This window comes from Eurytemora carolleeae, unplaced genomic scaffold, assembly GCF_000591075.1.
Source record: "Eurytemora carolleeae unplaced genomic scaffold, Eaff_2.0 scaffold9, whole genome shotgun sequence".
NCBI classification, from domain to species: Eukaryota; Metazoa; Arthropoda; class Copepoda; order Calanoida; family Temoridae; genus Eurytemora; species Eurytemora carolleeae.
The window spans coordinates 332,427-350,924 of record NW_019396095.1 but is presented as its reverse complement, the minus strand read 5'-3'; the positions used below and the strand labels follow the sequence as shown (position 1 = coordinate 350,924).

Genomic DNA, 18,498 nt, shown 5'->3' with positions numbered 1-18,498 from the left:
GTTTATAAAATATATGGTTTGATCGTATATAGACTAGAAGAGACTAAAGTTTATAAAATATATGGTTTGATCGCATATAGACTAGAAGAGACTAAAGTTTAAAAATATATGGTTTGATCGTTTATAGACTAGAAGAGACTAAAGTTTATAAAAGAATTGTATTTGAGGTTGCATGGATACATTGTTTATTGTGTTTACCCGTATATCAGGGATACCAGGGATACCAGAGGATATAGCCTAGCATGGATTTAATAATTAATAAGTTGTCTACGGTCAATATGTTTACACGTAAACATGGAACCAGGCACAATCCTCACACATCACACACTTTACACACACAGACTTGAATCCTACAATTTAAACATACATTACACACATCACACACGTTAAACACACATCACACACTTTAAACAAATCTCAAACACCCCATTCTACCTCAAACACTTAAAAGAAACTGTACACACTTTAAGCACACCTCTCACACTTTAATCATTCATACCTCACACACTTTAAACACACATCACACAATTTAAACACCCCTTACACACTTTAAACAAACTTTACCCACTTTAAACACATTTTACACACTTTAAACACATTTTACACACTTTAAACACATCTTACAAACTTTAAACGCACATCTTACAAACTTTAAACACACATCACACAATTTAAACACACTTTAAACAGACATCATACAATTTAAACACACTTTAGACACTTTTTACAATTAGGTTGAGGACTAAAAGGTCTGAGACCGTTATACCTGTAGCCCTGGTACGCACAAAATTTTACATCGATATAGAAAAAGATTAAATTAAACATCTATATAATAAAACAAGACATTTGTATGTATGTTCCTCCGGTCGGCCAAACGGCTGGACCGAATAAAATGAAATTTTTTGTAGGCACTCATGGGAACCCTGGGGTGACATATTTTTATTTTTTTGAAATTATTTTTTCCCACGGGCAGCGCCTGGCCTTTCAGGTAGTAATACATAAAAAAGAACAAAATACAATATCAAAATATACATTCTCTAAAAGGTTTAAAGTTTGAATAGTATTGGAAAGCTGGTTTATAATTTATTCAGATGTAATATGTCAATATATAAGCTCATCTTATATTCTAGACATAGAGGGGGAGGAAGGGTGGGTTGGGGGGGGGGGTATTAGGATATTGAAAAAAGAAATGAGAATATCTATTCAAATGAAAAATAGTGATTCATAAGGTCAAACAAAATATAAAGGATTTCCCTTAGGATACATTTGAAGGTCAAACTAAAAACAGTCAAGTAAGATATAGGAAGAGTGTCCGTAAAAAGTCAAGATACGAAGTAATTGAAAACACTCTCAGATTTGCTATTCCTTATGTAATAAATACAGAGGCCCCACAGTAATCTAGATAAATTACATTGTACATGGTCCATAGATCTGAATACGCTCATTAGTAAATATGCAAATCATGTATTGAGATTAACCTAACCTAGAAAAGCATATATATAACTCTGTCAAACCCATTTTGTGATTGCTTAATTACGTTATATATAACAACGCATGAACTTTTAATTATGCCTGTTAAAACCTAACCTTAATCTAGAACCTAAAAATATTCTCAGTTGCTATAGCGACTTTGTACTGATTACTGCGAGAGAGTAATCCTTCCTTGTTTAAACAAACGAGTTGTGGAGATAGTGCCCATTGGTTTGGCATAGATAGTTATGATAGCTTACCAGGTTGTGTCCATTGGTTTGGCATTGAGATAGTTATGAGCTAGTGCTTGATTGACATCATACGAGTTGTGGAGATAGTGCCCATTGGTTTGGCATAGATAGTTATGATAGCTTACCAGGTTGTGCCCATTGGTTTGGCATTGAGATAGTTTTGAGCTAGTGCTTGATTGACATCATAAGCTTACAAGATTGTGCGCATTGGTTTGGCATTGATAGTTATGAGCTTGTGTCCCGTTGACATCAATAGCTTAATAGCTTATGAGATTGTGCCCATTGGTTTGGCACTGATAGTTTAAAAGCTAGTGTCCTTAGGGAAAATGATAGCTGATGAGATTGCGTCCAGGTTTAGACATTGACAGCTAAGTGAAACTGTGTTGTGCCTAAATAGATACAGGGTTTGAAAAACCCTTAGGGAGTAGGGCATTTACTACACTTACACTTCAATCTTAAGCAACCTGAGGGTGCAATTTTTTGATATTTCAAACTTAGATTATTTGGAAGATATTGTCATTTTTCCAATTTGAAAGGTCATTAATTTTTACAATTTACTCTGTTGTTTCTGCAACTTAAATTTACATGTCGAGAGAAACCACAATTTAAGATTATATAGATATCTCATCATAAATAGCTTGTGAATTGTACATTTATAAGATTTATGAAGAATGTTAAAAAATCTCAAATGGTCTCATGAAATCTAAAATTCTGGTTATTTAGAACTGCACTAATACGTCACATTAAAATGTAAACAAATTCAAAATTCTCTTATTACTCAATTCACGTAAAGTTGTTCTTACGTAGCACGCCAAACTAAAATAAATTTTACGAATGATTGACATTTTATATGATTTGAATAATAACTCCTCTTATTGAAGAGCTATTAAGAACAAACAGTTTTGTCTTTTTAATTTGTAACCGGATAAATTAGCTTGTTTTATTCTTGTGCATAATATAAAAACTAGAGAAGTTACAAGGTCACAAAGTCGAACCTGTAATGTCGCATAAATTTTACCTTTTCCTGCTACATTCTTACACTGCAGTACGTTGTATCATGCTTCATACCTTGGACAACTGTTGAATAATAAATAAACAAAACTTGTTGAAAACACAAAAAATAATCTGTTATTTCAACATTTTAAGGATTCAAAAAAATTCTAGAAACAGTCACTCATGCAAAATGTATATATGTAATAAGTGCTTTAAGGTTTATATTGAAAATCCAGATAAGTTCGCTATAGTTCAGTCCGCCTAAATCTGTTGCATAAATCGCGTTGCATGGGTCAATCACAAAATGAGAGCATAAGTACATTAAAGGGATTGTGAACGTAATTTCAGCTGACGTCCCATTCAAAAGATAAGCATGGTACCCTTTAAACTTTAAAGGTACCCTATATGAAAATTGATAATGTATATTTATGAGTTCTCTATGAAAAAAAAACATTTTAAAATGGAAAAACGACGATATCTTCCACCTGGTTGCTCAGATAAAGCTTAAAAGAGTGCTCTCACTTCAAATTATGTCTATACCGTCCCTTTTAATTATATAAGACGAAACAGTTTTTTGATTTAAATGGTTATAGGAGAAGAGAAAGTCTAGAATAGACATGGCGGCATTTAAAGATTAACTAGACCAGATATTAAATATGCATGAAGCAGAAGATTCTAGATAGTTGTTAAGAAAGGTAATATTACGTATAGTTGAACAATTTTTGGTTGTGATTGATCGAACGATTCGATTAATTAAATCGTATTCGTAGTTAATTGATTTTTCAGAAAAGTAACTGTTGATCTCATGTCTACTATTTCAGGTTCAATTTCCTCCGTTGACATTTGGTATGAATCAATAGGAGCCGGAGAGAAGCAGAGAGATACGGAGATTTATTAATGTTTAATCTTGTCCTCATTTCATTCTCAATTAAAGCGTAGTAGTGTAGACCATCCTTGGTAGTTTGTAGTATTTATCATGCAGTCCTATCTAGATGTTACCAAATTTGTTAATTACAAAATTAGTTCCTTCCGATTTTATCGCTTATTAACGATTGATTGTTTGATGGTTAATCATTATTGATTGTTAAACATGGTTAATTTCTAACGATCGCAATGGTTTCCCATAATAATGGTTTACTGTTATCGATGTTTAATCGTTCACGATAGTTGGTCGTTAACATTGGTTGATTTTTAATATTGGTTGATTGTTAACATTGGTTGATTTTTAACATTGGTTGATTGTTAACATTGGTTGATTTTTATCATTGGTTGATTGTTAACATTGATTGATTTTTAACATTGGTTGATTGTTAACATTGATTGAATTCTTGAAACCGCTCGTGCCATATACGTTATTATAAATCGTTCCAATCCCTTGATGGACGTCTTTTGTTGATGTTGCGTGCATTCATTTTTCTATAGACTTATTTACAGTTATTCCCGGAAAATCCTCATCGTTAAGTGAAATAACACTCGTTCTCCATTATGCATTAAAAAAAGCTTCTGAATTACAAGGACATCCAAAGTTTATCTGCCCGCAGGATGGAAATATATATTATAACGTTCTATTATTTTTTTATCTGTTTATTTATTTCTTTGGGTGTTAAATCATAACTTAAAAACACCTGGGCCGATTTTCCTAAAATTTTGTTTGGAGGAATTATGTGTAGAATCATGGGAATTTTCTTTGCTTGGTTTAAGAAATTTAAGCTGATTCAGTTTAAACACTTAAAGAACCTTTTTATGATAAATAAAACAAAGTTCAGCACAAAATGTTCTTCAACACCTTCATTTTCATTATGCTGTTCAGTAAATCAATAGCTTTATCCCCTGGTCAAGTTTTGAGGTAATTTTAGAAAAGATAAATGAAATATTTCTGCCTAAACCATAAACATAAGATTCAAGTTGATACATTTACCAAACACAGTGAATGATTGCTCTTTTTCTTCATAATTTTTTTAACTATAAAATGGAAAATAATGGAGTCTATCGACCATCATTTCATAGTTTCAACAACTTAAATCTTTAACCCACTCAAAATAAATTTTTTCTTTTGAGCTCAAATTCAAAATATAAAAATACAATTTGAGAGCGAACTAAAAAAAACATTACTTATAATGTTTATGTAAATAATATAATAGTTTGATGATATTTTTTTTCATTTAAAGGTATAAAACATCTTCCTGCAACAGCTTGGAACCAGTTTATGTTCTTGAAAACTGGAATTCACCTGGCGGAGAGTTCGGCCAAACAACCATAGATAATCTGGGAGAGGTAGAATATTCACTATTGATAATTTATAATTTAGGAGAGTTAAAATATTCATTATGAATAATCTAGGAGAGGTAGAATATTCACTATTGATAATCTAGGAGAGGTAGAATATTCACTATTGATAATTTAGGAGAGTTAAAATATTCACTATGAATAATCTAGGAGAGGTAGAATATTCACTATTGATAATTTAGGAGAGTTAAAATATTCACTATGAATAATCTAGGAGAGGTAGAATATTCCCTATTGATAATCTAGGAGAGGTAGAATATTCACTATTGATAATCTAAGAGAGGTAGAATATTCAATATTAATAATTTAGGAGAGGTTGAATATTTACTATTGATAATCTAAGAGAGGTAGAATATTCACTGTTGATAATCTAGAGGAGGTAGAATATTCTCTATTGATAATCTAAGAGAGGTAGAATATTCACTGTTGATAATCTAGAAGAGGTAGAATATTCACTATTGATAAACTAGGAGAGGTAGAATATTCACTATTGATAATCTAGGAGAGGTAGAATATTCTATTGATAATCTAAGAGAGGTAGAATATTCACTGTTGATAATCTAGAAGAGGTAGAATATTCACTATTGATAAACTAGGAGAGGTAGAATATTCACTATTGATAATCTAGGAGAGGTAGAATATTCAATATTGATAAATTTGGAGAGGTAGAATATTCCCTATTGATAATCTAGGAAAGGTAGAATATTTACTATTGGTAATCTAGGAGTGGTAGAATATTCACTAATGATAATCTAGGAGAGGTAGAATATTCCCTATTGATAATCTAGGAGAGGTAGAATATTCACTAATGATAATCTAGGAGAGGTAGAATATTCACTATTTTGCCAAGTGCCAATCCATGATAACCAAACTTTATCTTTTGAACGGTTCATATGATTCCACAGCTTTCCCATGAGGTCATGAGACTATTTTGTTTGCTAATATTTTTATTTAGAAATAAAATAAAGTTTAATTAATCTAATGCTTTTAATAAATAAATATTCGATAACTTATTAAAGGCCAAACTGCTAGATGGTGATCAATCTTTCTCTGAACTTCTTATTTTGACTTTACCTTTACAGGTTCGATGAATGTATAAGTAATTGGGGGGAAAAATCTGTTATCCCTAAACAGGCTGGGGGGGGGGGGGGGGGGGGTGGCGCGTTTGACACCCCTCCATCTAGTTTTTTTGCCATAGTTCTCTCATTTTGGACACCTTCACCTTGAAATGTATTGACTTTTAAGAAATATAATTTAAAGGATTGTTTGTAAACCTTTTGTTAATGCATGTGTAGTTTAAAACGTCCGATCCGTGTAAAAAAATGTGTAACTAAAGCTACAGATCTAAAAACAAAGTTTTAAAAGCCGTTGAAAAATTATTGTTCAAATCTATTTAATAATTGCTTAGATCAACATAACAATTAATAATTAACTGGAGCAGCAAAAATTGATAAAAATAACAGCGAATAAAATAAAATAATGTTCAGAGAAAATAAAGATGTTCAAAATAGCTTGGTAAATTTGAGGGCGCAAAAGGACAGAAAATAAATGAATATTTGCAAAAAAAATTAGGCTTATAGACAGGCAGAATATGTTCAACTAAAGTTGCGAGAGAATCAAAAATACTATTTAGAAGAAAGAGAAAAGAAAAAGTCCACACGATCGTGACTCGGATCATAAAATAAAAAATATTACGAAAAATTAACTACTATGAATATTCCGCATAGAACTAGACCATTATAACTTGTAATATCTGAATGATTAGTTTTAAATTTAATTTACTTTATATTTACGGTTTTGGTTGAGTAATACAACTCTGTGAGTTTATCTGGATTCTGCTGTCTTGAGTATAAGGCGTTTTATAAACCATTTTCAGTTTCTTCTTTAAACACAACAGATAAAAGTAAAATTAGAAATGAGACCCGAATTCAATTCTGAATCACCCTATACCCCTTTTATTTTTCGGAAAAACTCCCTTTCAAAAAAGTCGATTATACTGAATATAACTGTATGGTTTAGGCGGATGATCAGCTGGTGCGTCCAAGACGATCCAGGGATAGGTCTCCAGCATTCAGCTTGTTTACTAACTTTACCCAGTATAGAAGAGGAAGAGATTTTATAAGTAAGATAAACAATCAAAACATTTTTTAATGCCTTTTTATTTATTGTTTCTATTTTTTGTAGCATTAATTGGTTTCCATCAAGGTTTAAGGTTGAAACTTTACTGAACTGAAATTAAGGGTTTTTACTCCATTGCGTCACAGAAATTCCACAATAATTAATTTATTAAGTAGATTTAAATAATGAAATTATTAAATCAATTTTAAATAAATTATTTATTTTTTTCAGTTGAAATCGTTACATCATCTTACTTCGACTCGTTCATTTTGCAAGCACGTGGCACCACGAGGAACAACGGAAACAATGCGACCCTGGTGGGCAGTTTTGAAAGAATACCATCTGTTGCCAAATATGTGAACTGTTTCTCCAAGGAGAGGTCAAGTGTGGTGGATAAAGGAAGGCCAATAAGATTGTCAAACATGACTTTTACATGGAGGGCACCATCTACAGATATAGGTCCTATCAAGTTTGTGGCATCTATTGTTGTAGGTAAAATACATATATAGGTTCATATAGAAACAAGAATGAGATTCAAAGAAGTTCGTAGTAAAAGTAATTGATTTCGATTATGCTGGAGACAAGCGGAGAGATTTCATTTTCACTGGAGGGGTTTGAAAAGTCACTTTTTTCAATATGAAACCTTACGAATAGTGATTTACAATCCACTGGAGGGTTCAGATCTGTCCTAGATAGATATCTGAATCCCTCCAGCGGAATTATAAATCCTCTGGAAAGATATCTGAATCCCTCCAGCGGAATTATAAACCCCCTGGAAAGATATCTGAATCCCTCCAGTGGAATTATAAACCCCCTGGAAAGATATCTGAATCCCTCCAGTGGAATTATAAACCCCCTGGAAAAATATCTGAATCCCTCCAGTGGAATGTAAAGTTTGAAATTGTAAAAAGCATTTTTTCAAACCCTCCGGTGAAAATGAATTCCCTCAGGTAGTCTCCAGTGGAGTCAAAATCTTACTACGAGCTTCCGTGACTCCAAGAATGAATAAGTTTTAAAAGAAATTTCTATTAAATTCAAAGAAGTGATAGACCTTGAGAACAAAATCTCAAATTCAGATGACATTTATACATTTACCCATAAAACTGTGAAAAAAAAGATGACATTTTAAAAGTCTTATTATTTGATTTATTTATAAAGAATTCACTATAGTAAATAATCACGAATTGAGTCTTACAGTAGTTTTCCTTGTCTACAATTGTGTATGTCGCACTGCATTAAGATAATAACTAATTACAAAGCGATGTATAGAAAAAGACATTTCTAATTCTTAAAATGTAAAAAATGCATCACACTTTTGCTATATGCTAGTCCAAAATTTGTTTAAAAATATGAAGAAGAAATTACACAATTTCTATTAAGATTAATGATTATAATATGTATATATTTTAGGTGACGAGTATAATATAATTGAAACTGAAGATATAACGTTTAATAACTTCCCTGTATCCTTCAGGTTTATATCATTCATAATAAATATCTAAAGGTTTTGTACCTGCCATTTATCTATAAACTTACTTAAAGGGAATGTAAACGTAATTTTACGTGATCCTCCATTATAAGAGTAGCATGTTTGATTCACACAAGTACCTTAAATAGTTTTGTTTGATCAAGTATGACTTAGAGTAAACCATTTTTTGTGTTTTTTAAAATTTGTTTATTTTCCTTTATAGTTTCTCGACTAAAGAAACAATGGGGAAATATATCCGACAAAAGTCTGGTGGTGGGAAGGTACCTAAATGCATAACTAGCCCAACTAAAGATACTATTATTATTGTATATTTTATTCCAATTGATAAAAACATTGCCGAATATAAAGTGTATTTTCTTCCTGATGGTTTAAACTCGGTTCCTGCTTCATCTACGCATTATTGAAACGACGTTTTCTTCATCATTGCTAAGCAGATCAAGGTTTCAAGGATACCATTTTGAATCAGGAAAAAAATGAAAAACCTGTCTCATAATCCTGTGTCATAAACCCTATATCTTTGCAACCGTAGACGATGCTGTACACCTTTAACATTTTAAATTTTGGCTTTTGAGAAAGCAGAATATATAGTTGAATTCAATGGTCTACGGAATCAGGTGCAATGATACAAGGGAATAAGGATTGCTGCAATTTAAAAAATGTTTTGAATAACTGCCAGTTTTTCTCTTGTACAGTTTTTAAATCAGACATATAATTTTATACAATTGATAAATATGACGACAACTGTTTGTATTCTAGAGGGTGTGGAAGTGATGTAACCTGCTACAGGCAGTGTAGCCCCTCCTCCCCGTACACCTGCCCCTCGGAGGAGGTCAACTACATGGTCGTCATCAGCCTCAACAAGACCAGAGACGAGGTTATCATCAGCCTCGGGGGAACAGCGGAGAATGATACGGCAAGTTTATAAAAAGGGACTGTAAGCGTAATTTCAAGTGACCTTTCATTTAGAGAAGGATATCCCCAAGTCACAACAGTCATTGATCTCTCGTTCAAGATCTGTAAAAATAAGCGTAAACCACCTAGCTTTATATATACTTCAATTTTTAAAACACATAGCAGAGAAAAAAGTATAATATAATAAATTCGAAAACTCCTGATGTGATGGGTGAAAACGAGTTCTAGAACTTAAACTTTCTAGACCTTTTAACCAGGACCTTCAGTTTACTGTGACCTTTGACTGATAAAGGATAAAGGACGTTTCCTTAAATTATTTACAGAAATGCTAATTCTTGTTTAACACTTCTTTTGCAGTCTGTTCACTTCAAATTACGCTTACAGTCCCTTTAACAGCAATGGTGAACTAAAATATTAACAATTGCGCAAATGCACAAATTGGTTTTATTTCAGTCTATTGCTAAAGATTTTTGAAAGTTTTCTTATTTTAAAATTTATGCTTAAAAAATGATATTTCATTGTCTTTTATAAGAGATGTTTCCCCATGGCCATTAAAAAGCAATGTTTGCAAATATTGCATTTTATAAATTTTGCATTAATAAAAAAATAAACACATTTTTTGCACTTATTCTGTTAAAATAGCTTTTTACATTAATTCTGTAGGATCTAAAACAGAGTTTGTTCGTTTTTCAATGACATTTTCTATAAGATCTAAAATAATTAAAAGGAATTGAGTTTTTGCCACAAACTCTGATTTTCTAATTTCAATATCGTTGCAACCCAATGTCGTAGACTTTTGATTTTTTAAACTATGAATACTATCAGAGAAAATAATGTAAGTTTGAAATATCAAAGGTTTACATCATAAGGTTGCAAAGATATAGACTGCAAAGACCCAATTCCTTTATCTTTTAAATATTTTTTATATATTGTTAGAAATATATTGCCCTTGGATTCGGAAATGATAAAGCAGAGCTGACGAATATGGATGTTAGTGTCTGCTACAGGTAAATATTATTATTTTTACTAAATTTCTTGTAAAGAGTTTTAAAGAAAGTTTGATAAAATAATAAAGCTTAAAGGGACAGAGGACGTATTTTAAACTTCAAGATTAGGGTGCACGATTCTTTAAACAAAAAAAGCTTTGTATTCTATTTGTATTTTCAATTGTGGTTTCTCTGCTCAAGAAACGACGAGGAAAATTATCAGAAATGAACACTTTTTAAGTTTGAAAAAACGACGATATCTTCAATTAGATTAAGGTTTAAAGGGAATTGTTGTTCATCACGCATGCCCATCTTTGAAAAATTTTTACTGTCCCTTTCATAAAATGTGTTTAGAGAAGGAAATGATGTAATGTTGGGTCATTATCTCACAGAAAACAAATACTCTGATCTATATCCACATAGGTAAACCAAAAATTACAATCTATATATATTTATAAAAAGAGTAATCTCTGTTTGTATTTCTGATCGATTTGCCCCAAACTTTGATTTGGGCGCCGCACTCGGTATAATCATGAGAATATTCTTATAGCTTGATTTTAAAATTCTAAGTGGGTTGACTTTTATAGAGAAAGTTTAGTCTCTAGGCAATGCTGGGTTTCCAGACTAGGTCATCAATAATCGTGTAACTGCGATAAAGTTGATAAAAGTAGAAATTAGTTAAATCCTTATAAAGACATTAAGTGTATTTTACAGTGATTATTCAAAAAGGCCTTAAATATCTACTTAAATTGGCATTATAGTAAATCTAATCTGTGTTTCTGAATGTAAAAAACAATAATCTAAAAAATTTATTTTTCTTAGGTCTCCGATATCTTTGGAAACCAGTGATCTAGATCAAACAACTAACTTTATCTGGTGTCAATTCAGCAGATCAATTAGGTTAGTTCAGACAATCAATTAGGTTAATTCAATAGATAAATTATGTCAGTTCAACAGATCAATTTGGTTGGTTCAACATTTTAATTAGGTTAGTTTAGCAGATCAATAAGTTAGATCATCAGCTCAAGGAGGTTAGTTTATAAGATCAACTAGGTTTATTCATCAGATCAATTGGGCTATTTATGCAGATCAATTAGGTTAGTTCAGCAAATCAATCAGGTTAGAGAGATCAATTTGGTCAGTTCAGTAGATCAAATAGGTTAATTCAGCAGATTAATGAGGTTAGTTCAGTAGATCAATTAGATTTGTTCAGCAGATTAATTAAGGTAGTGCATCAGATCAATTAGTATAGTTCAGAAGATCAATTAGGTTAGTTCTCCTAATCAAGTAGGTTATTACATCAGATCAATTAGGTTGTCCAAAAGATCAATTAGGTTAGTTCGGTAGATCAATTAGCTAGGTTAGTTCATCAGATCAATTAGGTTAGTTTACCAGATCGATTAGGTTAGTTTATCAGATCAATAGTCTTCTTGGCAGATCAAGTAGTCTTTGAGAAGATCCATTAGGTATTCATAAAATCGAAGTTAGTTAATCAGATCAATTAGTCGTTTTACAATTTTTTAATTCTTATATCTATCAAACCTGAGCTGGGAACTTTAGAATGGTGGATATCAGGATTAATGCTTAATCCACTCTTTTTCTTAATCTCCAGATTAAATATTGCTTGTTCTCCTCTTATTTTTAATCTTCAGATTAATTATCCGATCAGGATTAAGGATATCCCATTCTAAAGTTTTCAGCTCTGATGGTGTAAACCTTTGATATTTCAAAATGTTTTTAAACTATAGCAAAATTCATAGTTAGAAATATCCAAGTACTACGAATGCAGGTTGAACAAATATAAGGATTAGAAAATCTGAGTTTATGTTTTCAATTTCATATTACCACGTGTCTCAACTCTTACTTGTCTTGTATATTCTTATTTTAGACCAGGGACAATATGGGATTTATATTCTTATTTTAGACCAGAGACAATATGGGATTTATATTCTTATTTTAGACCAGAGACAATATGGGATTTATATTCTTATTTTAGACCAGAGACAATATGGGATTTATATTCTTATTTTAGACCAGAGACAATATGGGATTTATATTCTTATTTTAGACCAGAGACAATATGGGATTTATATTCTTATTTTAGACCAGAGACAATATGGGATTTATATTCTTATTTTAGACCAGAGACAAAATGGGATTTATATTCTTATTTTAGACCAGAGACAATATGGGATTTATATTCTTTTTTTTAGACCAGAGACAATATGGGATTTATATTCTTATTTTAGACCAGAGACAATATGGGATTTTTATTTTTATTTTAGACCAGGGACAATATGGGATTTATATTCTTATTTTAGACCAGAGACAATATGGGATTTATATTCTTATTTTAGACCAGAGACAATATGGGATTTATATATTCTTATTTTAGACCAGAGACAATATGGGATTTAGACCTTTCCCAGCCTTTGTATCATTTCTACTTTCGAGGAGATAAAAACAATTCAAGGTGAGAATCTTTTGTTCTTTTTGTTTCGTTGAAAATTGTTTTCTGATTCAATCTTCTGTTGATGAAAATTAGAAGTTTATATCCATAATATGCAGTTTTAGTAATTCTTGCTTTCTCTTAAAACTTTTTGATACGTACATGATTCAGGGATTCTGGGACTTTCCATTTATATTCTCGTGACGAGGTTTTACAACTTTCTTTTTTATCTAAATCTAGTTGAGGAGTTAAAAGAATCAATTAAAAATTTAATAAAAGCCTTCGATTTTTACAGACATGGAAAAATTCAAAATGAATCTTATTCAGAATTGAGAAGACGACAGAGGCAAATATGCGTCATAAAGAATAGAGCTTTTGCCATAAACTTAAATTTTTTAATTCCTATATCTTTGAACTCTGTTGGATTAAATAATCTATCTTTAAAATATCTAAGGTTTACACCATCAGTTTGTAAAGGTATAGAAATTAGAAAATCTGAAATTTTGACAAGAACTCATTTCATTTCATTACAAACCATGATTTATGTATCTAATTACCAAATATGTTATTCAAATGTTTTTTTAAAGCAAATCATACAAAACAAATTTGTATTTGGTTTAGATTACTGGTTAGACCCGGAACTACTGGAACTCAAAACAACAGGGTTCGGAGGAATACAAACTCAAGGTAAAAAACAAAAGGGTTCGGAGGAATATACACTTCAGGTACAAAACAACAGGGTTCGGAGGAATACAAATTCAAGGTACAAAACAATAGGGTTCGGAGGAATATACACTTTAGGTACAACACAACAGGGTTCGGAGGAATACAAATTCAAGGTACAAAACAATAGGGTTCGGAGGAATACAAACTCTAGGTACAACACAACAGGGTTCGGAGGAATACAAACTCAAGGTACAAAACAATAGGGTTCGGAGGAATACAAACTATAGATACAAAGTAATATAGCTCGGAGGAATACAAACGTCATGGATTCTTAACAGCAATGTTCTATAGATTACAGATTTTAGGTCCAGAAGAATAGAGGTTAGAGAGTTGTAAATTCGAACATTTTCATCAAGTTCTATAAGTTATTAAATATTAAGATTGAGTTTACCCGACCCAGTTCGAATATTTAGCAGTGGTACAAAGGCGAACTTCTCAACAGTCTTCAGTGATATTGCCTTCAGGAAGTAAGTAAAAACTTTTAATGTTTTGAAAATATAAAATGCAGATAATACATTTCCAGTGCTTCAAAGTTACAACTTTCCAGATGTATTTTGTCAAAATCTACAAAATGACTTTATCCCAAATAAATTATAAATATTTGAACATAATTTTGTACGTTTTTCATTCTAAAGCGTTTAAACCTCTTGATATATGTGCAGGGTTACCCAAAAGAATGAGACTTGACTCTTCAAATATCACGATCTCAAGTATACATTATGTCGTCTGCCTTGAATGTGGTCTTAAAATGGCTTATTTAATAATTTGGCAAAGGAAGTAGCAAGTGTACAGTTGCGGGGAATCATAAAGGAATTGAATCTTTGCCACAAACTCTGATTTTCTAATCACTATATCTTTGGAACCAAATGTTGCAGACCTTAGATATTTCAAACAATGAATTCTGTAAGATCAAATAATCAGAGTTTGAAATATCGAAGGTTTACAACATCGAGTTCTAAAGATATTGAGATTTAAATGTTTGATTTTGTTCCAAAGACTCAATTCCTTTAAGGAAACAGACAGTATAAGTTGCATACAGTCGTCTCTGAAGTACTCGGGTATGGGTAACCTTGTAAGTCTATAAAAGTATAGTTTTTATTTTAAAATTAATATTTGTATTTTGTTTAGTTCCTCTGTATCTCCTGTGTCAACTATGTTCTGGTTCATAGCCACCATCTTTATTCTAGTTAATAAATACACAATATAAATTAGTATAAGCTGTAGTCAGAACTTTTGTGTTGTTAATCTCGGGATTTAGCATTAATCTTCATCTTAGCAACGGATTAACTTAATTCCTCTTCGGTATCCCGTGATAGACATACTCTGCAGGGATAGACATACTCTGCAGGGATAGACATACTCTGCAGGGATAGACATACTCTGCAGGGATAGACATACTCTGCAGGGATAGACATTCTCTGCAGGGATAGACATACCCTGCAGGGATAGACATACTCTGCAGGGATAGACATACTCTGCAGGGATAGACATACCCTGCAGGGATAGACATACTCTGCAGGGATAGACATTCTCTGCAGGGATAGACATACCCTGCAGGGATAGACATACTCTGCAGGGATAGACATACTCTGCAGGGATAGACATACCCTGCAGGGATAGACATTCTCTGCAGGGATAGACATACCCTGCAGGGATAGACATTCTCTGCAGGGATAGACATACTCTGCAAGGATACACATACTCTGCAGGGATAGACATACTCTGCAGGGATAGACATACTCTGCAGGGATAGACATTCTCTGCAGGGATAGACATACTCTGCAGGGATAGACATACCCTGAGGGATCAAGCAATTATCCTCGATTTTAAAATTGCCCACATTGGATATCGAGATCAAGCGTTTAAGATTAACATTATTAACACAAAAGTTCCGATCTCTGCCTATGTAAAAGGTTAGTTTGTAACAATTATAATGCAAAAGTGCATTTACTGTATCCCTTAAAATATGAATGTGTTCTCGATGTGAAAGGATTTTTGTCCATACGAATTATGTATTAATATGAAGTTTTTTTTTAATTTCATTTTTATATATCATTCTGTTTTATACTGTGTCAAAATAGATTACTTTCAACATACATAAACCATATTTCATTTCTAAATTTCTATTTCATTTATCTTTGCAACCTGATGTCATTGACAATCGAACGGAATTTCAAAATGATGACTTCTGTCTTCTACAAGATCAAGATTTGAAATATCAACGGTCTACACCATCAGGTTGAAAAGAACTTGAAGTTTAAAATATCAAGGGTCTACACCATCAGGTCGAAAAGGACTTGAAGTTTAAAATATCAAGGGTCTACACCATCAGGTTGAAAAGGACTTGAAGTTTAAAATATCAAGGGTCTACACCATCAGGTTGAAAAGAACTTGAAGTTTAAAATATCAAGGGTCTACACCATCAGGTTGAAAAGAACTTGAAGTTTAAAGTTTGAGACATATTGATCAGTTTCTTTATCTTTTTTTAAAGAGATGTTTTGTCCCCGGGTTGTTAAGATCAAATCTTGGATTTTTTCTATTGCGAAAGTTTGGTGTTGTAGGGGTTTTTATATTGATCTACCAGGGGTTGTAATCTGGCAGCACATTCATCCATCCACGCTTCATTCATTCTGAGAAGAGGGTTGACAAGATTCCAGATGCCTAAGATTCTTCTTAGGCCTGAGAATATAGAGTGCAGGAATCCTTCTGATATACTGGAATGAGGCCCGGGTGCCTTACAGATAGGAAAAATCACACTCATTGCTCCCAATCATTTGTTAGCACGGATTGGATACCTCCAGGTACCTACAGCTGGCAACCATAGATTCTCCTTGCAGCTTATCCACCTTTCCTCTTTTCATCATCATTCACTTGGACCAATCCATTTCAAGCTTCTTTCTTGTTGAGTAGAAAGCATGCACCCTTTCGCTGCGAGAGATGTTGACAGCCGCCCCTCTGTCCTCCTACATCTGTCAGGTGGTCATAACTGCTTAACCAGATGTTGGCCTGAGATGATTTTGAAACCACAGATTTGTGGGGAGTATTGGAATCAAACCCGTGAACTCCAGTCTGGATACCAATCCAGTTACTGGCTGCGGAAAAGTGTGCTTAACTTCAGTGATCTAACGAGAACTTATGTCACACACAAGCCACCCCACGCCAGTTTCTTAATCAAAAATGATGTTTATTAAATATCTTTGCTACTTAATGTCGTAGACCTTTGATGTTTCAAACTTTAAATTCTTAATAGTCTCAGTTTAAATATCAGAGGTTAAAAACATCAGGTTGCAAAGATATTGGAATTAGAAAATTGCAGTTTGTGATTGGGTGTATTTATATATAAATGTTTGTGTATTGTGTAATGTGCGGTATATAATATATATGATTAACTGAAAAAAGAAAAAAAAGATTATATTCCTTTAACTGCCACACCGGTGTTATGTTACTATGTAAATAATTTTTGTAAAATTAATTGATCTATGTGGAATGTGCACATACCGTTTTGTACATAGTACTTAGAAGTTTAATGTAAACTTCATGAGTGCATGTTTTAAAATTCTGTTGTAAAATAAATAATTTGCGTACAAAACAAAAACTAATTATTGAAGAATGATAGAAGATTAAGTAGTTTTAAAATAATCCTAATAAAGCATTGTTTTATACTGTATCACAATTGTATGATAATTTTGTTTGGAGGAAATGCCCTTTAAATTTGACAAAAAATAAAAAATGAACTCCTCAAATTTGTTCTAACTGGCAAACATTAAACGTGTCTTTATCTACTACTTTGCTGATAAGGGATTACAGACTTTTCATTTTCACATCAGCGTCAAAGGTTTAAAGGGTACCATTGTGAATCTGGGTTGTCCCTCCTCAAATAGAATGTCTTTTGAAATTACGCTTATAGTCCTTTCATTTCCGATATCAATTGGGCCTTTAAGAAATATAAAGTAACTAGCTGAAGGGCCCGGCGTTGCCCGTGGAAAAAAAATTGAAAAAAAACAAATAGATAAAAAATTTCATTCTTTTTTAGCCTATAGCAACCCCCGGCCACCCATGAGTGTCAAAATTTCAGCCCAATCGGTCCAGCCGTTTGGCCGGCTATACGCAACGTATACGTATAAGATATGAATGCCTTGTTTTATTATATATATATTTATTCATTTTATTCGTACACTATTATTACAATGGTAAAATTTAACTTCAACGAGGAATGAGATATATAACATATAAATATAGAATTAATTTATAGTCGAAAACAATGAAATAAAAAACTTAGTTTTTACATATATAGCGTCAATAATTTCAGCTATTTCATCATAATTAAATCCTTCTAAAACATTTTGATTTGACCGGATTAATAGTAAATCTTTTAACAGTGCAATTCTCCACGCATTTTCAGTCGGATTCGCGTAAATCATATTTGACTTAACTAGAGACTTGTTCAAGGATAGTTTATCTACATAGGTTTCATTTGCAATATTAGATAAATCAAACAATAGTCGGATGCTGAGCTTGGGACTTTTACACATAGATTCACAAAATGATACAAATCGGCTACACAACATAGTTTTAAAATGAATTTGTTCAGAATATTGGTGACCATATCTATATGAAATGTCTTCTAAAACTTGTCTTATCAATTAAAAATTTTATCAATGTAAAGTCTTACACTCAAAAATAAAATTCAAATTTCGCGATCACGTGCATTAAATGATAAAACAATCTTCTGGGTATAGACTACAGGGAAGAAAACAAGCATTTAATGGAAAAAAATAAGAGAATGACGATTTGTTAATTTACAGATTTATGTGTATT

General features: G+C 32.1%; 1 protein-coding gene across 1 annotated transcript; it reads left to right on the top strand.

Annotated features, from left to right (window-relative positions):
• Positions 1–4,021: 4,021 nt before the first annotated feature.
• On the top strand, positions 4,022–15,963 carry LOC111694753 (uncharacterized). The gene is made up of 13 exons (XM_023463757.1): positions 4,022–4,560; positions 4,883–4,988; positions 7,020–7,122; positions 7,350–7,610; positions 8,529–8,592; positions 9,364–9,520; positions 10,456–10,526; positions 10,860–10,928; positions 11,328–11,405; positions 12,901–12,978; positions 13,576–13,641; positions 14,061–14,147; positions 14,809–15,963. The coding sequence occupies exons 1-13, from the start codon at positions 4,487–4,489 to the stop codon at positions 14,885–14,887; spliced, it is 1,293 nt and encodes a 430-aa protein (XP_023319525.1). The 5' UTR covers positions 4,022–4,486; the 3' UTR covers positions 14,888–15,963.
• Positions 15,964–18,498: the final 2,535 nt, after the last annotated feature.